At 49.6% G+C, this 20,223-nt stretch overlaps 2 protein-coding genes across 3 annotated transcripts in view; one reads left to right on the top strand and one right to left on the bottom strand.

Annotated features, from left to right (window-relative positions):
- ACSF2 (acyl-CoA synthetase family member 2) overlaps window positions 1-20,223 on the top strand; it is a 37,535-nt gene that overhangs the window by 11,201 nt on the left and 6,111 nt on the right. Inside the window, exons 5-10 of the mRNA XM_075169696.1 lie at window positions 672-790; window positions 1,016-1,178; window positions 1,626-1,721; window positions 2,626-2,774; window positions 3,384-3,475; window positions 4,587-4,663. Coding sequence (XP_075025797.1) covers window positions 672-790; window positions 1,016-1,178; window positions 1,626-1,721; window positions 2,626-2,774; window positions 3,384-3,475; window positions 4,587-4,663 — 696 coding nt within the window. The remainder of the gene's footprint in view (window positions 1-671; window positions 791-1,015; window positions 1,179-1,625; window positions 1,722-2,625; window positions 2,775-3,383; window positions 3,476-4,586; window positions 4,664-20,223) is intronic.
- Window positions 5,947-13,993, bottom strand: CHAD (chondroadherin). 2 transcript variants are annotated; one of them, XM_075170100.1, is made up of 4 exons: window positions 13,139-13,993; window positions 9,362-9,525; window positions 8,988-9,133; window positions 5,947-6,936 (listed from the first exon to the last, which is right to left on the bottom strand). In XM_075170100.1, exons 1-3 carry the CDS (start codon window positions 13,916-13,918, stop codon window positions 8,992-8,994), a joined length of 1,086 nt encoding a protein of 361 aa, XP_075026201.1. In that variant the 5' UTR covers window positions 13,919-13,993; the 3' UTR covers window positions 5,947-6,936; window positions 8,988-8,991. The 2 variants fall into 2 exon arrangements, with proteins under 2 accessions (XP_075026201.1, XP_075026200.1); XM_075170099.1 differs by having other exon boundaries at window positions 5,947-6,933; window positions 13,139-13,968.

Below are 20,223 nucleotides of genomic sequence, written 5' to 3'. Positions count from 1 at the left end.
ATTTTTTTTTTTTTTTTTCATAATTTGGGACTGGGCTTTTTGTTAGTGTTGGGACTCCTAATCTGAAAAAATCAGTTGTTTGCCTTGTGCTTGCAATGAGGAATGTTGATCCTGGGAGAAGAGGGAACCTCAGGCTGCAGCTCTGCTCTCTTGCCCAGCAAGAAGCAACCAGCCTGACCTGAACTGAACGCCAGGGAGGAGCGAAGCACTGGCTGCATGCGTGGATCCGTGCAGTAACAGGAACAGTAACAGCACCCTGCCCTGCACTTGGGGGGTTTTATGAGTGCACAGCTGTAAGGGCTCGATTTGCACTTGCCCTCGGTGAATCTGCCTGCTGGAGGCATGTCCCCAGCCCTGGGAGCGTGGCTGCCGTACCCTCACTGTGCAAAGACCTATGTCATGCTCTTCAGTGAATCTTTAAACTGCTGCATACCATGGCTCATAGTAGGAAGGTGTTAAAGATCTCCGGGTTTAATCTGGAGAGAGCTCATTGTATCATGTGCTTACAGAACCAAGCCATGGAGAAAATCCCGGTGTGGTGTTAATGGCTAACGCTTGCTGTGTGGGGTCACAGGGCTGTGCACGTTCCCGTGATGGCGGTGACTGCTCTTTATCATGTCCTGAACATCAACCCGATGTGACTTCTCATGCGTTCCTGTCTCCCTTCACAGGTTGGCTGTAAGGCACTGGTGTTTCCCACTCAATTTAAAACACAGAAATACTATGATATTCTAAAGCAGTCATGTCCTGAGCTAGAAAAATCCAGTCCAGGGGGAATAAAGAGCAAAAGGTGAGTTAGGAATATCTGGTGTCTTTGCACTGACCTCACAGCTGTGTCCTGCCTTGTGTCCTCTCAGCTGCACAACACAGGCTTTAGCAGAAGAAGGACCTGCACAGGGTCTCATCTGAAGAGAATGGGTTGGGCTGTCCTGGAGCTTTGCCCTCACCAGTGTACACCTATCTAGGCAGTTTTTCCTTGCTCCGTTATTGCTGATGGTATTTTTCTTTCTGCTAGGCTACCTGACTTATCCGTTGTCATCACTGTGGACTCCAAGCTGCCTGGCACCTTCCACATGGATGAAGTGATGCAGGCTGGGGACAGCAGCCATATGAAGCAGTTAAGAGCCGTGCAGCGGACCCTCTCCTGCAATGAGCCCATCAACATCCAGTTCACTTCAGTAGGTGCTTCTACCTGCTCCATGCCTCGTGGTTGGGTTCCTTGCTGGGGACACAGGGGAAGATGTGTGTGATGCTGAGCATCCTATTTCTTTTGCCTTTTGCCCTCTGAGACCAAGCGCTGGTTCCATCTTCTGCTGTAGAATGGAGGAAATGTTTTAGCATTTCCTGTTGCTGCTTCCATTCTTGCTGCTCAGCCCTTTTTCAAGGGCTGATGGAGATGAGAGTGTGTCATGTGAGTTCTGTCCAACTGAAGTTGGACCATTTTTTTGTTTGGTTTGGGATTAAGATGCTGTTAAAGAAGAAAATAAAGTCTCCCAGGTCTGAATGGAGAATGAAGTGCAAGATCACCCCATAATCAGCCTGGGAAATCACCCCTGAGAGCACACACTGTGAAAGCTTATCTCTGGGAAAGGGGCCATCATTGCATAATGCCCTGTGTCTTTCAGGGGACAACGGGAAGCCCCAAAGGAGCCACCCTTTCTCACAGGAACATTGTGAACAATGCCAATCTGATTGGTCTGAGGCTGGGGATCACAGAGCAGGTGCGTCTTGGTGGGAACACAGCTGGGGGTGGTCTCCACTGCCACAGAGAGACCGCCTGTGTGGAGCGTGTTGGTGCTTGCTCGGCAGAAGGGCAGGATGTTTTCCTGCAAATGACATTGAGGGATACTCATGCATAACATTCTTCATTTCAATGGAGTTTCATTGATGTTTTATTTTAGTTTCATGTAAAAAAAAAGATAGCTTTTTGTGGGGGAAAAATTGTGAAATTAATCACTCTTCATTTTGGTGAATACTCATTTCAAAGAATTACAAGACTCTGGATGTGAGCTTTGAATTCTGTTGAATGAGGTTTTAATTTGTTTTACGTGACTTCATTTCATGTCATGTATACAGTCTTGTAACTCTTATCAGGATATGACCTTTCTATTTGTAGTTTCTTTTAAAAATTGTTAAAGGCAAATACTTTCTTTTGAAGTTCTGAAGTAGTTATTTCTAACACAACAGCTTTGATCCAGAAAGAAGATGGGTTGTTTCAATCAGTCTTCAGAGACTTTGGTGTTTTTAAAAACAAAGTAAAATTAATAGCATGTGCCAAGTCCTGCATATTTTATGCCTGTCATAGCACTATCACTATTCTCTTCTGGCATATCATAAAATAACGTGTAAGCAATACCAGACCACAAAGTGCAGCAAGAAAAGACATTGCAAAATTAGAGAATGAAATTTTGACATAAAAAACTTCCCAAACTGATTTTTATTAAAGGCAGGAAGCATCAGTGTCGTGTTTCCACCTAACGGGAACACAGATGAATGTCAAATTTCCAGCAAGTAGTGAATTGGGGAAAACTTCTCTGTTCAGATCTTTGCTCTTCAGCAGTGAGACAGGCTAGTCATGGACTGGAAGATCTCCTTTCCTCACTGTTGTCTTTGGCTTGATTCCAGGACTATCGCGTTGGCCTCCCTGCACCCCTCTATCATTGCCTGGCGTCGGTAGGAGGCTGCATGGTGATGGCTCTGCACGGGTCCTCCTGCATCTTCTCATCGCCGAGTTTCGAGGGGAAGGCTGCTCTGGAGGCAGTGTCTCGAGAGAAGTGAGAGTTTGTTTGTGTCTTGCTACAGAGGAGCTCACTGCCTCATGGCAGTGCTTGCTTCCCTTGTCTCACCTGCCAGGCCATTGCTCAAGCTCTTCCTTCCCACGATGGGAGAGGCAGGTTTACTCATGCACATACTTGCACAGGCACTTCAGGAGCCTAAATCCTGCCTTTTCAGCTGCGCTTGGATGTTTGTCACCCTTCTCTTTTCCCAAAAATAAGGGATCCTTCAGGTCACTGTAGGGCTTGGGCTGGAAAGTGTAGTGGTGTCTTGGTTTGCTATGGCTGGTGTGTTTTTACATCTAACCACCTACCTTCCTTCTCCAAGTCCAGCTCTGCTGCTGAGATAGTTGCATTTCCAGCTTGTTCTGCCTGTGTAGCTTGTAAAACAAAAGAGCTATTGTTATGTCTGCGTAATACACACGTATATGTATATATTTTTTTATACATACGTATGCGTATGTGCACTGATGAACAGCACATCTGCTGTGCCTGCCTCCGTGCTGCTGCTCTGCAGCCCCACGCGCGATGGGATGGGCTGGGGTGCTGAGCTGGGGCTGCCCCTGGTTCCAGCTCTGCAGCTTTGCCTTTTCTCTCCCCTTCCTGAAGATGCTCCTTTCTACACGGCACGCCAACCATGTTTATAGACATGCTCTCCCAGCCAGACTTTGACTCCTACCACCTGTCAACTCTCCGGGGAGGTAAGTCTGACAGCTCAAATGGAAAAATCCCGAGAAACTGGATATTACTGGTTCCCTGCTGGGAGGCTGTATTAAGCTTCGCAAGCAAATGGCTCTTCTGGAGGGAAGAGTTTAGTTGCACGAGCCTTGTGTTTCACTGTTAATTTCATGCTACGCATTTCATTCCCTTTCCTTGGGGTTTCCTTCAAGAATGATATATTTTTAGGACTCTTCTTTCATCTTAAGGCAGTCTAGGGAAGGACCTTTCTGTTCTATCTGTAAGGGAAGATAGCGGGAATAGCCTGGTTTTGCTCAACTTACATCTCACCAGCCACCACCGTGTGGCAGCAGATGCTTTATGTGCTTTAGGCTGGTGCAGTCCCTAAAGCAGAGCTACTCTCTGATTTCTCTGACCTGAAGTTTCCTGCCTGTTTTTGAAGTCATTCATCTACATGCTGGAGAGGGTGTGATAACGTGTGCTGGAGCTTTCTCTCTTGTCACAGACAGCCTCGGAAATAGCTGAGCCGAAACGCAGAGACCACCAGCGCTTTTGAGGCAATAACAGCACGGGGAGAAGATGGTGCTGGAGCATAAAGAAACATTTAAGCAGATTACCTAATCATCTCTGCTATGTTGACAAATGATCCTGTCTCATCGTGTTCCCCAGCAAAGCCTATATATTGCCCCCCTCTTTTGCTCTGTCATCCTAGGATGGAAAAGGTGAAAATGTATCTGCCCTCTCCCAAAAGGGCTGCTCTGTGCAGGGCAGGAGGAAAGGTTTTTGGTTTTATGGTGATGATGATCGATGGGAGTGTTTGTCCTGCTAAAAATCTGTGCCTCTTTCTGCTCTGAATCTTTCCTTTTTGGGAACTGCAGCTTGGACTAGGTTTGTGCTATAGAATTTATTTTCCTAACGACTGAACTCTGCCAACCCAACTGGCCTTGCTGTAGCCTTTGCTTCTAGAATAACTAGGACCTGTATCCATAAAAATAGAAAGTATTTTAACAGGAACCGGTGTATCCCAAAGGTCTTGCCAGCATTTAAATCTGGGGGTGCAGAACCTTCTGAGGGACCGCTCCTGGGAATAAGTAGATGGTTTCCAAGATGGTAATCTTTTCCTCTTTCTCCCAGGAGTCATTGCAGGTTCTCCTGTTCCCCCTGAGGTCATGAAGATGATTATCACCAAGATGCACATGCCAGAGATCGTGGTGAGTTGTGGTTGCTGTGACTAGAGCTACAAGTGGTGTTTGTGGTGATGAGACCCTGAGTTTGGGCATCTCTGCACCGCAGCGGTACCTGGCAGTGCCAGAACTGCTGGGATCAGGCGTGATGGGACTGTGGGTGCAAGGCCAGGCAGAGGAGTGAAGGTGTAGAGGGGCTGGGAGGAAGAAGGGGGATTCTGCCTGGTTGCTGGCAGGGTGTCTGGGGAGGAAGCTTTGTAAGAAGAGAAGACATTGCATTCAGTGTTGTAAACTGAGCTTCTGCTGATGCATTTCAAAGCTTTTATAAACCCTTCTGTTGTACATGCTGCAAGGACGAATAATTATGGAAGAGGCGTTGCTGGTTTGTATCGGTGTGGGTGGGTGCATGTGTTCATCTTGCCATGGAGCTGTCAGGTTTCTTTCACCATCCTGGACTGCATGCAGGTACAAAACCTTGTTGCATGCTGTGCGTTTGAGTCTGAACATGGGAATGGCATGTGCAGCACCAGGCATTGCGTTGCCAGAAGGGCAGCACGTGTTGGACCACGTGTGCTGTTGCTCCATTGCACGTCCCTGTACCCTTGGTGTGTGCAAGAGCATCAGCATGTCCTGCGTGTGGAGGGGGACAGGCCACCAGCGAGGGGGTCAATGGCACTCCAGGTGACATGTTTCGTAGGCAGATTTTGCCATCTGCACGTGTGTGCCTGTGAGTGAATGGCTGAGCCAAAAAAGGACTTTCTTGTTTTACTTTAAAGGAAATAACTTCGGTGCCACGCTGCTTGCAAATGCTGAGGAAGCAGACTGTTGTGATGGATAAACACGTGGGGCTGGGAGTCAGATTAAGCATGTTATTGTTGGCGGACCCGGACATCACCAGGGTTTGACAGGGATGACTATGTGCTCTGCCGTGGACCAGGGGAGTCCAGGACATCTGTCCTGGAGCCGTCTCAGAGGCGGCCAGGGTTTTTTCCTGGATGTGATGTTCTTAACACCGAGCTGAAAACGCCAGGGACACCCTGATGCCGTTGCCCGGACTCTGTCAGGTGACAGCTACCTATTTTTATAGTAGGCTTGAGTTTGGCCTCACAAAATATTTTCAGACATTACTGCAAGTGCCCAGGACTCATTAGCTGTCACATGTTCCTGCTTTGTATAAAAAGAAATAATAAAACCCTCCCAAACAGTTGCTCTGCCCATAGGATAAAGAGGATTAAGTCTATATTTGTACCACGGTCTCGTGTTACTTCTGATCCCCCAGCCCTCAGACAGACACAGGGAGACTTGTTGAATTCATCTTTGCAGCAAGAGCTTTATACAGAAGATGTACATAAGAAAATATACAATTTGATTTCTATATAGGAGACAGAGGAGTTTTCGTCCTCTTAAAGGTCATTTACACTCAGTTTCAGAGGAATAAATATACATATATTTATATAACTCTTTAGGATTAAAAAACACAGTTAAGTTGCAACTGTGGTATTGTAATAGCCGTGACAATAAACCACAGTCATCCTGGTGTCCTGCTAGATCCTCTGGAGTATGGGCAGAGAGAAGAGGAGTGCCCAAGCCAGGCTGCACGGTGCACACCTTCTTCTCTCGGACATACATGCATCTTGGTAGACCCCACAGAGTGGGAGGGAATCCAGTCTTCAGATGGCTTCAGTTTCAGGGTTTCCCAGTACTGCTTCACTTAAAAGATCTCTGGCCAACCTAGAGATATTGCTGCCTTTTGGTGAGAAAGGGCAGCTCGGTCTCGGGGCCACCGGTTCTTGGGCATTGCTTCACCTATCCCCCTCAGCCCTGGCCTGCAGGGATCCCCTCCGTGGGAAGGCAGAGGAGTCTCTTTGCATGGGTTGAGACCAATTTTCCTGATCAAGCAGCTGGGGGAGAGATGCTCCTACCTTCCTACTTGCTTCCACTCCACTGGAAGGGGAGAGACAGCGACCAACTGGTTGATCGGGGACATGGGTTGTGTTCCCTCTGGGAAAGATGACTGTGTTTTACCGGCAGGATCTAGGTTAGCTTGTCTTAGTATGGTCATGCATAGTTTAGTTTTTAAAAATGCCTCTTTTAAAATATATAGATGTCGGAAAAGATTGAAAAGGTGGATTCCATCCTGTGATCAGCAGAGAAGCGGGGATTCGGAGGAGGCTGGAGGTGTTCAGATATATCAGAAATGTTTTCTGACAGGTAGGAGAAGCTTAAGGAAGGACTCAGAATTCAGTAGTTTTCTGATAGTTGAAGTGACCGGTCACCAGGACAGGCCATACCGGGGCCTGCTAGGGGAAAAAAAAGAGAGAAGGCCACGTGTTTAAGGGGTTTTTTCAAGCAGATCAGTAAACTTCTAGCATTTGTCTGTTTATTTTTACATTGAGTGAATGAAGCCCATACTTGAAAGTGAAGAGTTAGGAGTCAAGGAGCCATTACGAGTTCCCACAGTAGAGGAGATGGGTTAGTCCTGTCTCTCACCTCTTCTGCCAACTCTCTGTGTGACTCTTGAGTATCTTACCCAAAGTGCTGATGGTCAGTGAGCACTTCCTTCATAGAGGAAGAAACCCAAGAGCGAGATTTTCAGGAGTAGTGAATTATTTTGGTGCCCCGGTTCTGAAAATCCAGGGCAGGTAGATTTTTAGAAACTGCCAAGCAGCTTTTCATCTGAAATGTGGTCAGTGACCCAAGTCATTGGTCATCCCTGAAATACAGACCCCCTGGCTGTATTTCAAGCTGCCTGGCTCTCAAGAGGTGCACGATGAAGTCAGAGGTACTTCATATTCCTTAAAATCATGCTTACCATACTGGAGTGGGTTTGTGTGCCGGCATTTTGGCACTGACATGTGACACTGAGCTTTGTCTTCTGCAAGACTGGAATAAATAGTTTTCTATTTCACTAACACTTGTAAACCTGTTTGAGAGAGCTGGATGGAAGGTGCTATAGAAAAACCAGGTATTATTGTCACAGTTTTCTTACTCTCATCATGGAGGAGTGAACTGGAATTGAGTTCAGGCAGGGAGAGAAGAAGGTTAAGAAGGGCCAGACCTGTAAATAAAATACATTTAAATATTGTGGTTTAGAAAACTGAAGTTTTTCCGTCCTTAGAGCGGAACTTTACCCGCCCTATATGGAACGACTGGTATTTCCATCTCTAATCCATAAAACCTCTGGCACTGGAAGAGAAATAGCCACTTTAGGAAGACGCAGAGCAGCTGGCATCATCCCTGACATTTTGGTCATAAATTTACTTTCTCCATCCTGTTATGCATATCCTTAGTGAACTGGGGACCAAATGGACATAGCTGGGCTTCAGGCTTCTGCCTTGTCCTTTCTGTTATGAAAGGGCACAGTGACAACCCTTGTTCATACAGTGCCACTTAACAAATGAGCAAAGGTCCCTTTCCCAGGAGCTTACAAACTTGCAGGCTCATCCAAAGTCCTTTGGAAGCCGTACAAGCTCCAGACCTATTCCTGGGGTGGGGAAAAGTAAAATGCTTGGGATGGAGTGATGACAGTTGTGGCTTTTTTGCTACTCTGTGCGCTGAATTGGTAGTTTCCAGTTGTGGAAGGTGTTTGTGTGATAGGTTTTCACAGTTGGTGTTTGGATTGGTAGATGTCAGCAAGCTCCATTGCTCAAGGAAAAGTTAGCCCTGTCTCTGAATCACCTTCTGGCCCAGAACTCTTTATTCAAAGAATATTTGCTGTCTCAAACCTTCCTCTTCTGGGACATTCATTTGAAGGCATCAGCCCTTGTTTTTAAATACCTGAGTGTCTTGGATGGGAACTGTAGTTGCTAAAAGGCAGGTGCTGGACTGAGAACTGCTCCTTATGGAAGACATCTATTTTCATATGGGCTGGGCAGCCTGGGGCCGGATTTCCCAGCAATGTCCTGCCCTGGATTTCAGACCAGACTGGGAGGACCTTTACTAGGGCAAAAGGCTGAGCATCTCCAATCAGTTAGAGAAGTAAAGCATGTGTGATCCCAGCTTAGGGTAAGAGTGGGCTAAAGCCACCCTTGTTTTGACACTTAATTACACATTTCACCCTTACTTGCTGCCGTAGGCCTGTATTTAGCCCTGTGTTTGTTTTACAGGGTTGACTCCAACCCTGATGCTCCAGGCAGATTCTCTGCTCTGGCAGCCCGTGGAGCCCAGTATTGCCAGGAGATGGAGCAGCTCTGAGCAGAGGCATCGGTGGGTGAATGAATGAACTGTTTTGAGCCAAACCCTAGTGTCATTAAAGTCAGAGAAAAAAGTCCCCGTACCTTTGGTGGCATCAGGGTTTGCTGTAGGTCAGATTAAAAGCTACCAATAGAAGTGGCTCTATGAACCATCTTACGTGTTTAATGGCGGCTTCCCTTCTTGGACCTCTTGGTGGGGAGTTTGCAGGTGCGGAGGGCCGGGGTGTCTCTGATGGACTGCCCCCGGTATTGCGCGGGCGTAGAGCAGGTCTCCTCGGTGCGGGTGCGATTGCCCTTCAGCCACCTGGGACACGGGGAGAAACAAGACCAGGAGTTTACAAGAGGTACAAACCATCATGGACAACACTCATACCATGAACAGAGAGGGCAGGCTGGAGACAGAGCTGCTGAGCACATCTGCAGGCTTCAGCAGCCTCCTCTTGCCGGGCACAGCTCGGGGGGCACCTCCCTCGGGGGACCCCCAAGGAGACCCCAGGGAATGTGGGGAGGGAAGGGGGGCGTGATGCCATACTTGCGCAGATGTGCTAGCTGGCAGTTGCAGTGCCAGGCATTTCGCGAGAGCGTCAGCGTCTCCATTTTGTCAAAGGGGAAGTTGCGGGGCAGCTGGGTGAGCCGGTTGTCCTCCAGGTGAGCGGTCTTCAGCATGGTCACACCAGTGAACGCGTTGTCTGCAAACTGAAGCACAAAGGTTTCTGGTGAGGAACGCTGGGAACAGGAACAGGCAAGGGGACTTCAAACCTGAGTGCCCCTCTTCAAGACTTTTAGTGGCATAAGCATGGAAAGAGCAAGAGAAGGAGCAGTGGAGGGGGGTCTGGGCTCGCTGGAAACTCTGGACACCTAAAAGAGGCATCAGGCTGGTGGGCTCATGGGTGATGGAATCGCTATGTCCCAAATCCATGCACGGATTGTCTTTGCAGCCACATCCCTAAATAAAGTGAAGTCTGGCAGCCGTCTTTATTTTTGAGCCATACTTCTCCATTCTAAATGAAGATATTTTCTGGGTGTATTCCTTTCCAAGGCTGGAAATCCTCCCAGTGCCTGTTGCCTTGCCTGTCCTGGAACGGCTGAAGGAGGGAGTGTTTGTGGCGTCTGAAGGGGCTGTAGACTTTGGCAGTGCCCGGGGGCTCCGAGTGGAAAGTTACACTTGGCATCTGAGCAGTGTAGAAATAGAGGCAGGTTTCCAGCACCTCAACCTCCTCCGTTTTTTCTCATTTCCAGCGGGTTGTTTGCAAGGGATGCTGCAAGATTTGTCTTTTCTCAATTAACGGGCAGGCTTAAGGGAGAGCCTCCCTTAAAAAAGCTGCCAAAGAGAGGAGGGAGGCTGTAAACCCGTCTTTGCAGCCCTCTCCTCTTTTCCCTGAGACCTCATCCCTGGCTTTTCTCAGCCTGTGGTTACTCAGGTTGGAAAGTTTATTCTCGAAAGCAAACCCCTCTACACAAACTTCCTTGGCATGATGAATTGGAGAGAGGTCATTGACAAAGCACAAAGCTCCTCTTGGCTATGACAAACCATTTCTCCCTGTTCTCAAAGCAGGGGAAAGCTTTCTCAAAACGGTGGAGAGGAGGTCTAGGTCTAGCTAGGTCTAGGTCTACCTAGGTCTACCAGAACCGCCCCCCAGTCAAGGACCTGTGCTCCCATTTCTGGCTAGAAGCTCGCATTCAGACAGGACCATCAGGGTGTGTTCAAGCTCTCTTAAGCTGAAAAGCTTGACAGAGGAAATGCACTATTTTAAGCTGTGAACTTTTGTCATCTTCCAAATTAAGCAATGTTGGATAGGATTAAAGCTTAGCTAAGAGACTCCCGGAGTACTGTAGCTGTTGGACAGTCAGCGGTGCTGGCCTCTGCAGTCCAAAACCGAGCTGACCTTGATTGGTTTTACTGTGCTGATAGTGGAGCTGCTCAGAGACATGCTGGCACACCGTGCAGCGGGGCGGTAGCCTGGCCACGTTCTGGTTTGGACAGTGGTGTACTGTCTCAGCTGCTCATTCCTCTCCCAGCCCCATGAGAAGAGTTCACATCTGCTGGTAACAGCTGCTGCGCTGCCTGCCAGAGCATGGGTTTGTAAAGAAACTGGTGATTTTCCCCTTATTTAGATGGAGGGTTGCTGATGTAATTTATTTTGCAATAAATACGTAGAGAGGGGCGTACATAAAGCTTCCAGGATCTGCATTGCCTGGTTTCTTGTTGATGTACGTGGTGGGTCCTGGCCTGTGCGATGCAGCCCTGCAGGTGACTGCTGTGGTCCGTGATGCTGGTGGGGAAGGAGAGCTCTGTGCTGGAGCTGCAGAGCAGCCTGAGGGCTCTTTTTGTTCTGTTCAAGTGCAATATAGGCTGGGATAGCTTCGTGTGGAATGGTTTTGCACTTGATCAGCTCGAAAATCTTGCAGCCATGCAGGGAACAGCTAAGGACAGTATTTTTGTGAAGAAGAAAGAGCTGCAGTCAAGATGCCAGCAGCATTTAAAGTATTTGGTAGCAATTTTCTAGGTCATGAGGCCTCTGTGATTAGATGACTCCTAGCAGTCCAAAGTTCACATGTGGGCTGTTTGGATACGAGGCCTTTGAGGATTTGCAGAGAAAACTCTGAGCTGGGATGGGAGCTTTGTTTTCCTGAAAAAGAATGCAAGCCCTAAAGCTGCAGAAGCCACCCCTGTTAGTGCTGATCCCGTAAACTGGTGTCTTACTGGGCTGTTGGGGAGGAAAGAAGGCATCTGGCTGCAGAAGAGCCTTTAAAGGTCCCGTCCACAGGTGGTCACTGAAAAGAAGAAAGTATTTTTTGCTGTCTGGAATTGTTAACCCTTGCTTTTTGGCCAATCCAAGGACACCCAATTCCCTGGAGCACCCCAGCATCAGGGGTTAGTCTAATTTTTTCAACGTATAACTAACGTCTCTACAGCTGGTACAACATCTAAGCTGTAATTTTTGACTTGCACATGATGAAAGTGCCTTAAAAGTGAGTCTACAAAAGTGCTGTGACTAAGGTCTAAGGTCTTGCCTAGAGAGGTCAATAGATTGTTTTCAAGTGTTGAGTTTGCTTACTTGCATCCTAGAGAGGTTAGTGCTGAGAGTGGACATGGGCTTAAGTGCTGAGTGCTACCAAGCTACTTTAGGTAGTGTTGTTCTCCACCTGGGCAAGCTGTAATTCCAGTTTTTGAGCATTTTGGGATGCTCAAAACTCCAATGTGCTCTATTCCTGGTAGCTTTCAGGTGATCTGCTCACCCCTGCAAGGCCCTCTGAGTTGCTCTTTGTTTCTAAGAAATTCTCTTTTTCATCGTATCTTCCATCATATCATCATAAGTCCTAGCCTGCCTTACCTGGGTGCCCTTTGTCTTTGGGCTTCCTGGCAAAGTGTCATCCCAGGGAGAACTGTTCTGCTCCACCTGCAGCACCCTCCCTTTCCAGCCACATTGGGTGCACCTAGGACATCAGGCTGCAACAGGGTGCTGCTCTTCTTGCAGTGTGCTTGTTTCTGTTCTTGCACTGCCTGACATCGCAGAGGTCCCAATGCAAGTGATTCCCTGAGTGTGATGCTCCTGCCTATGGATCATGCTTTCTCACAGAAGAAGGGGGTTGTTTTGCCGTTCGGGATACCTGAATGTCCCTCCTCCTCTCCAGTGGGAACAGGGCTCCTTTGTAAGATGCTGCGAGAGTTCCTTTTGAGAGGGCATCAATAAACAAACCTTTCTTTATAACGTGTAGAGTTGGGAGGCATGGGGGGAGGTGAAGGTGAAGGTCCGTATGCCTACCTGTCTGCAAGGCGTGCATAAGAAACCGCTGCCCCTCCTGAGGAGTCTCCCCCTTCCAACCTACAACAGGTACCCAGGCTGAACGAAGGAGGCTGAGCAGTTCAGCTCTGCAGGGTGGCAGTGCCCTTCAGTCCCTCGAGTATGAGGCAGACGCTCACCTCTCATCCCACACCTTGTGTCTGGGATGATGGAAGGTTGCTAATTGTCCTGGAGCACCCCAAATACTTTTCTCAATGACTGGTGTCACCTCCAGCTTGGGAGGGAATGTGCTGCCTTTCTAAGGAGTTTGATCAGCTCCAGATAATTTGGTTTTGCATAAAATAACTCAACAGAAGGGTGGAGTACTCTCTCTCATCCCTTGTTTGGGCCATGTCAGGGGTGTTGTCAGCTGGCCAGTGCCTCGCTGTCTGCAGAGCCTGCAGACCTTCATCTCCCCTCTCCTCTGCAAGGGAGGGACAGCAAACTGAGGAAGAAGCAGCCCTCACAAACTGTAAAGAAGAAGCCCTGTGTTTCTTATCTGGAATAAATGGAAAGAGACTCACCTTCTTCAGTTTCATGTTGTCCAGGTTGAGTGTCTGCAGGTAACGCCCGAAGGACTGGAAGGCATTGTCAGGGATGACCTCAATCGGGTTATGAGAAAGCTTCAGTTCCTCCAGCACTCTCAGCTTACTCATTGCATTCACAGGGTAGCTGCTCAGCTGGTTCTTGTCCAGGTGGAGGACAGCGAGGTTTTCTACATCCTCCAGAGCCCCAGGCAGGAGGTTGGTGAGGGAGTTGTCAGAGAGAAAGAGCCAGCGCAGGTCTTTAGCCCCATTGAAGACCCCTGGTTTCAGCTCCCGGATTTTATTGCTGCCTAAGTGCAGGATGAAGAGGTTGACAAGAGGGGAGAGGAGCCCTTTGGGTAGGTCTGGGATCTTGTTCTGGTCCAGGTACAGGTAGGTGAGCTCAGATAGGTCATCGAAGGCTCCTGGCTTTATGACACTGATCTGGTTATCAGTGAGATAGAGGTAGACCAGGCTCTTGAGCCCCCGGAAGGCTCCGGTTGAGATCTCCTTGATCCGTGAGCTCTGGAGGTGCAGAGACACCAGCTTTTTCAGGTCTCGGAAGCCATTGGTCGGCAGGACGGGGAAGTTGTTCTTCTGCAGGTTGAGAAGCCGTGTTTGCTCAGGCACCTTGGGGATCTTCTTCAGCCCCGCATTGTCGCAGATGACGTGCTGCAGGTCTCCACCGTGGCAGTGGCAGCTCGGGGGACATGCCTGCACAATGGAGGCAAGACATGCCAGTAGGCTGAGGACACTGAGGAAGAAGCCTGGCCGATTCATGGTCAGATCTGGAATTGGTGTGGTGGGAAGAGAAGCAGCAGGAGGAGGAGGAGGAGGGAGATGGGTGGGAGAGGGAGAGTAACTGGGTTTACAGCATGCTGAACACAGCCCTATTTATAATGTTATTAAAAAGCAAAATCCCTTCCCACAAACCGCAGGCAGCAGCCAGTTGGAAGCAACTGGCTTTGGGAACTTACTGTGAGCTTTAACCCCTTGGCACCAGGCAGAGGAGTGTCTGCGGTCCTGCCTGGCCCCGCTGCCGAAGCGACTGTGCAGAGGTAGTTTTCCTCTCTGCAACAGGGAGGCAAATGGTCAGGAAGAACAAATGCAGACCTGCTCTGTGGGGAACCTCTCTGGTCCCCGCTGAGCCAAGCGGGGCCCAGATTCATCAGTGGGGGGAAAAACAACCTCTTTCAGTTGAACGGCATAGCAGGGAGCACTGCTGCGCTCCGCAGCCACCTCGTGCTGAAGTTTTCAGCAGGCTCCTGGGCTGTATTTAGCCTTGGCTGGTCTGGGGAGAGGCACCTTGTCCTGTTATCAACAGAGGAGGGTTTTTGAGGGGTCTTGTCTTGCTGATTTCAAAGGAGAGTGCCTGAGCAGGGATGGGAGAAGATGGGAGCGGTACGGGGTCATGCCAAAAGCTAACAGCACTGTAGTTGCTCTTGCAATAAAATTTTTTTCTTGAAGACTTCCAGATCTAGACTGCACCTAGGAGTTGGCCAACGAAGGGAGAGCAAAGATAGTCTTCATTTCTGCTGCGTCTTTTCCTATGAGCAGTCAAGTGTGACATATCCGTGGTCATGGTCGGGAGACCTGTGTGAGTTTTTTTCTCTCAGCACGTGGCACTGTGGAGCAGTGGCTGTTGCCTTCCAACAAGGGATGGGGCAGTGGCAGAGCCTGCAGGGAAGTGGTGGGGCACGGGTGGTGGATATGAAATGCCGGACGGTGGTGCCCTGCTCCATGCCCGGCTCAGATGAGGTGGAAGGCAAAGAGACAAAGCTGTGGACAGGGAAAGGTGTGGGCGTTGGTAAAGGGATGGTGAGGTAGCAGAGCAAGGAATTCACTGCTGGAGCTGGGACTAGGGTCTGCCTTGGCTCCTGTCTTGGGGTAGCAGTGGCAGAGGTGAGTTAATGACGCAGGGGATGTCCCTTGCTCTCCCAATAGAGAAGGCTAAAGCAAAGCAGTTAAAAGCCCCAGCGCCTGCTTCTGTGAGTGTGAAGAGAGAGATCCAGGGGTTGTGGGGTGGGGTTTGGAAGTGGAACATTTTGAACTGATTTCCAGCCAGTTCCTGGCTGCAGCAAACAGCTGAGAGCCGAGCACATAACTGTGAGCTTGTTGAGATTTCTGTTCCTGAGGCTGGCTGCAGAGCCCCAGCGGAGCTTTTGCAGAGGCGAGACAGGCTCAAGAAAGGGAGGAAATCCAAGGGCTGACTTAGGACACAGACTGGCTTATTCACCGAGATTTCTGGGTTTTTCCATTGTTGCAATGAGGAATTAGCCAGCACCGCCGAGCATGCTCCGGACGGTGTTATGCAAACTGCCTGGCAGCCCGTGCTCTGGTCAGCAGCTGTCAGTCTGAACGGTGTTTTCATTGCGTGACTAATTTGGGGGAGAAAAGGGGCTTCTGGGGTGTGAATGTAGGTTCTGGTGAGCCTGTGGAGCAGATGGGGTTGGCTGAATGATGATGTAATGTGGGACCTCGGTGCAAACCAGGCCATGTCAGGCTTCCAATGTTTGTCAGCCCTGAGGTACAACGCCCTGCTGTCGAGCAGCTGGGGCCTCGCCACTCGCCTCAGCACCAAGTGCTTCTCCTGCCTCATCTCCAGAGAGATGCTCTGACTATTGGAGCTCCAGGCTCCTGCTGGAGGGACCTCCTGCAGGACTCACGACTGTAGTTACGGTAGGATTTAAAAATCTTTGATCAAAGGAATGGTATTTTTGCTTATGCCTGATTCAGTAGGCACGGCAATGGTCACGCACATGCTTTGATCTCTGGAGTAGCGCTTTGAGTGTCTTGGTCAGGATCTTTGAGACAGTGAAAGAGGAGGTAGACAAAGAACCCTCCATGTTTTCCGCCTTTGCCTGTCCAGGTTGATCAGGACTGAGAGTGCCCCTTAAGCGTCTTCTGCTCGTAAAGCTTAGACAGGGAGCTGGGTGAATGATTGGAAAAGAAGAAAATTCACCTCTAAAGCACCATCTTCTATCCACTGATTGATTTCCCCCTCCCCCCTCCTCTCTGAGCAGGTTCAACCACCTTAGTCTTACTTGTAATCGTTTGATAAACAATTCCTGCAGTTATGTACCAGCTATACTGTGCAAGAGCAACTGATAGGTGAGATTTAAAATCCAGCCTGTTTCTGCTGGACACTGAAGCTAGGAAGCTAGGTAGTGTATCTGTGCTCCCTCCCCAAATGCAGCTGATGTCTGATACTTGGTTTTCCCATCCCCTTGCAAAAAATACCAGCTAACAGCTTACCACTTCTGCAGAGATTTCTGCCAGCGTGGGTCAGATTGGAGCAAAAAGCTGGTGAGGGCCTTGCAAACTCCATCCATAAATACATCCCACCCATGTGTATTTCTGGAACAAGATCCTTTTCAGAGGTTAAACTGCCTCAAACGATCTTCTCATCTTTCTTCCTCTGAGGATAAATTTCCCTTTCTTCTACCCTTTATCTCTTTGCTGGCTGAGACTGCAGATTTTTGGGGACATGGACACTCTCCCTGCAGGGATGTGTGTGCTGTGGCTGGAGCAGGCAGGCTGTGGACAGGGGTAAGACCCGTAGCTTCCTTGTGAAGATGCTGTGATGTAGCGGCCACGATGCTGGTGCAAGGTGGGAAGCTATCCCTATCCTGAGGGCTCCCCGCCAGCCCGGTGCCTGCAGCAGAGGTTAGGTGGATGCCAGGTTATTTTTGGTCCCATGGTGGGGTGGCAGCAGGGCAATGCTACTGGGGGAAAGGTGTCTGCTTCTCAGTTCCATTTCTCCAGGCACAAAGGTTGAATAAAAGGAAGTTCTTTCCCCTAATGTTTTTTTTATTTCCATGCCTCGGTGAGCACATTCCTGTGGCGGGAGTCGGTTGGCATCTGCCACAGCTGGCACCTCACCCCTGGGGTCCTGGCTGTTTGTGTTTTGAGCTGCTTGCTGGCGGGGTCTGGTGTTCCCACACCGGTTTTTGCAGCCCTCGACTGGCCAGCAAATGTCCAGTGGTCCTCAAAAGCTCACCTGGGTCCCGCTCAAGGGTGGCTCGCAGTCTGGCGGTGACAATGGCAGCAGTGTCAGTGTTCCCTCTGCCGTGGTGGGATGCCGCAGTGAGCTGGGTCCCATCCAGGCCCCCACCTCGCAGGTCTCCTGGGACAGGTGCTGCTAAGACATCGCAGAAGAGGCAGGATTATCCTGCCATCCTCTCTTTCTTAATTGATTAACAGTTCTGCAAACATTCCCAGTGCCTGGTAATTTGCAGATGCTGGACTCCCCTCCTCTCCTTCTTGGAGGTGTTGTGGGCTAAGCAAATAAATACAGTTTTTGAAACAGTGTAAATATAGATTTGGGGTGTTTCTTTGGTGCTGCAGGTCAGAGCTGTTTTGATACAACTTTGGAGATGGTCTTTTCCATATTTAATCTTTATTTTTGTTAGTACTGACAAGTCTGGCATATCAAGACAGCTGCACGTGTGTTACTCCGTGTTAAAATACTCCATTGCTTGCTTAAGCCTGATTCTGTAGCGTTTAAGGGGATGCAGATGTAGTTTTGTATGTCAGTGCATGCTAGCAATCACCTTCTTGAAGTGGCGCCAGTGTAGCTGGCCTTGGGGTCCAGGCTGGAGGCAAGGGCTCAGGCAGCTGGGGGAGGTGCCCCGGGGTGCACGTGCTGTCCCCGTTTGCAGCCCACACAAGCACCAGACCTTGCGGAGCGGAGCCCCTGCCTCTGCCTGGCACTGGGTGCTGGGGAGGGAGCAGAGTGGGAGAAGGTGGAAGCTCTGCAGTGTCCCAGGGGAGTTGTCCCAAACGCAGAGCACCCTCCAGGCAGTGTTTGAGGAGCCCTTGTGGGTGGGCATGGGGAGCCCCAGAGGGTCTCCAGGGTCCCCCCTCTTCCAGGCAGTACCTGAGAAATCCCTGGCTTTCGATGATGTGCAAGTATCCCATCGGTGATCCCCCAGTGACATCTGGGGCTCTGAGTTCAGACCCGAGTTATTGTTTGTTTGATGTGCTTGAAGGGTACCCTTCAGTGTGGTGTGGAGGCCCAGACTGCTTGTTGAGCTGGAGGAGGTGGTGTTGGGTGCACCTCCTTCCTTCTGATGGTTTTCTTCCACTGTAGCATGGCCTCCACCCGTTGATATGTTGCCAGTTTGGCTCCCCATTGATGTCCACCACCCTTCCCTTCTGTCTGATCCCAGCAGCTGCTGCATGATGCTCTTGGCCTCTTCTATGAAGCTCACCCAGCTCTTGCTGCCTCTCCCCAGCCCTGCCGTGTCCACCCTGCAAGGCACTGGGCATCTCCTGGCAGCCCGCTGCTTTGCCCAGGGCTGCTGTCCTCTCTGCAACTCTTGCAGGCTCTGAAGAAGAGTGGAGCTTTCTTCCCTTGCAGAACACAACCGATCCATGCAAGACTTCTGACTTTCCCAAATGCTCCCCAGCCATGAGTGCCCCCTGTTCTCAAAATGGAAAATCGGCTCCACTCAGTGACAACTTCCCTGCTTGTCCTTGGCCAAAGTGAGACCTCCCTATCCCATCCCACCTCATTTTTGGGCAGGGCCTGATAAGTATGTGGTTACAGTAGCTACAGAAGCTATGGGAATGTGCTGTGAGAACATTTAAAATGCAGCATGGAAGCAACAAGATCCTGGACTTCCAGCCATGACTTCGGTAGGAGCTGAGCTCTCTAAATTCATGGGGATGTTACCTTTGCCCCTCGGTTTTTGCCTAGTTTCCTCCTCCAGCAGCTTTGAGCATTCAAAGGTAGCCCCAAACCAGTGGTTTTCCATCGTTGCAAGACTCTGTTTCTGCACGCTTCCTCTCACTTTTTCCTTTTAATTTCACTTTTTCTAAATGCATTGGCACCCAGCAGCAGGGAGGATGGAGTTAATTACACAGTAAAGACCTTTTATCAAGCTGTGGATAAATCAGTAAGTTACTGCACATGCTTTTGCTGGTTGCCACTGGGCAGTGCTTCTGAAATGCTGGCAGGACTGGGGAAATACTTGCAAGCCTCAAGACTTCTGCTCAGCCTGGAAAGAAGAGAGGCAGCTTTAACTCCAGACCGCGAGGAGCAGTTTGTCCTGACTGTACAATAACAGGAGGTTAATTTTCACTGGCGGTCTTCTGGCTCGGGCAAGCTGGGTTGCCATTTTTGCAGTGGTCACCTCCTGAGGCAAAGCCATTGCGTGCTACAACACAAAGACGGTGCTTTGGGCACCTGATATTTTTGGGAACTTTTTAAGCCCCATCCAAACTGGGACTGTCTGGCAGCTCTCTGAGTGGGGAGAAATGCCAACAGGGTGGCCACCCTTAGAGGTTTGCCCTACAAGACCCGCTTGTTTGTGCCCTGACGTTTTTGACACAAAGTTGGTACTGTTGCTGGGGAAGGAAATGAAATCTCAGTGTGACATAGGCTGGACGTGATCAGAAGTTGTTTTTTTGCGGCAGCAAAGTTGACCTGAAGGTTCAGGAATATTCCAATACAATTATGGGATAGCGGGACATCTCCAAAGCAAGGAGACACATGTCCCCAGAGGACAGCAAAATTCGGGGCCATCTTGGTAGAGAGCAGCTGGATGAGGGAAGATCCTTGCTCAGTTGAGAATGATTTGGAGCTGGCTGCGAAGGGAAGGGCTGGGGTTGACTTCGGTGGGGATATCTGAGGCAGACAACACAACTCAGCAGGGGTTTAGGGATAATTAGATCCATCCAGCACGTTACACTGAGAGGGGTTCAAAGGGTCTCTTAGAGGTTCCTCAGCACATCTCTTGGGTTGGCAGTCTGCTTTCTGTTGTTCATTATGCCTTCTTTGAAGTCTGAAAATCCCTATGATTTCATGGTCAATTTGCTTCTTTCTTCCGAGGCCAATATTGTCTTCAGCAAAGCTCAAATTCTGTAGGTTTTAGTTTGGTGGTTCAAGCCCTGCCATCATCCTCCAGCGTGGCATAACCAGAGGGTGGTGATGAGGGACATGAAGATCTTCCCTGAACATCGTTCAGGTCCAGAGGGGGTTTCCTCCAAGGACCTTGTGCTCTCCTGCAGCCCTGACCTTCTGCTCCAGTCCCACCCAGTGTAACCCCTCTTGGGGTAGTGCTGGTCCTGAAGCCAGCCTT

Source organism: Calonectris borealis, chromosome 20 (genome assembly GCF_964195595.1).
Source record: "Calonectris borealis chromosome 20, bCalBor7.hap1.2, whole genome shotgun sequence".
Lineage (NCBI taxonomy): Eukaryota > Metazoa > Chordata > Aves > Procellariiformes > Procellariidae > Calonectris > Calonectris borealis.
The sequence above is the reverse complement of the archived record's forward strand: the minus strand, read 5'-3'. Positions and strand labels throughout refer to the sequence as shown.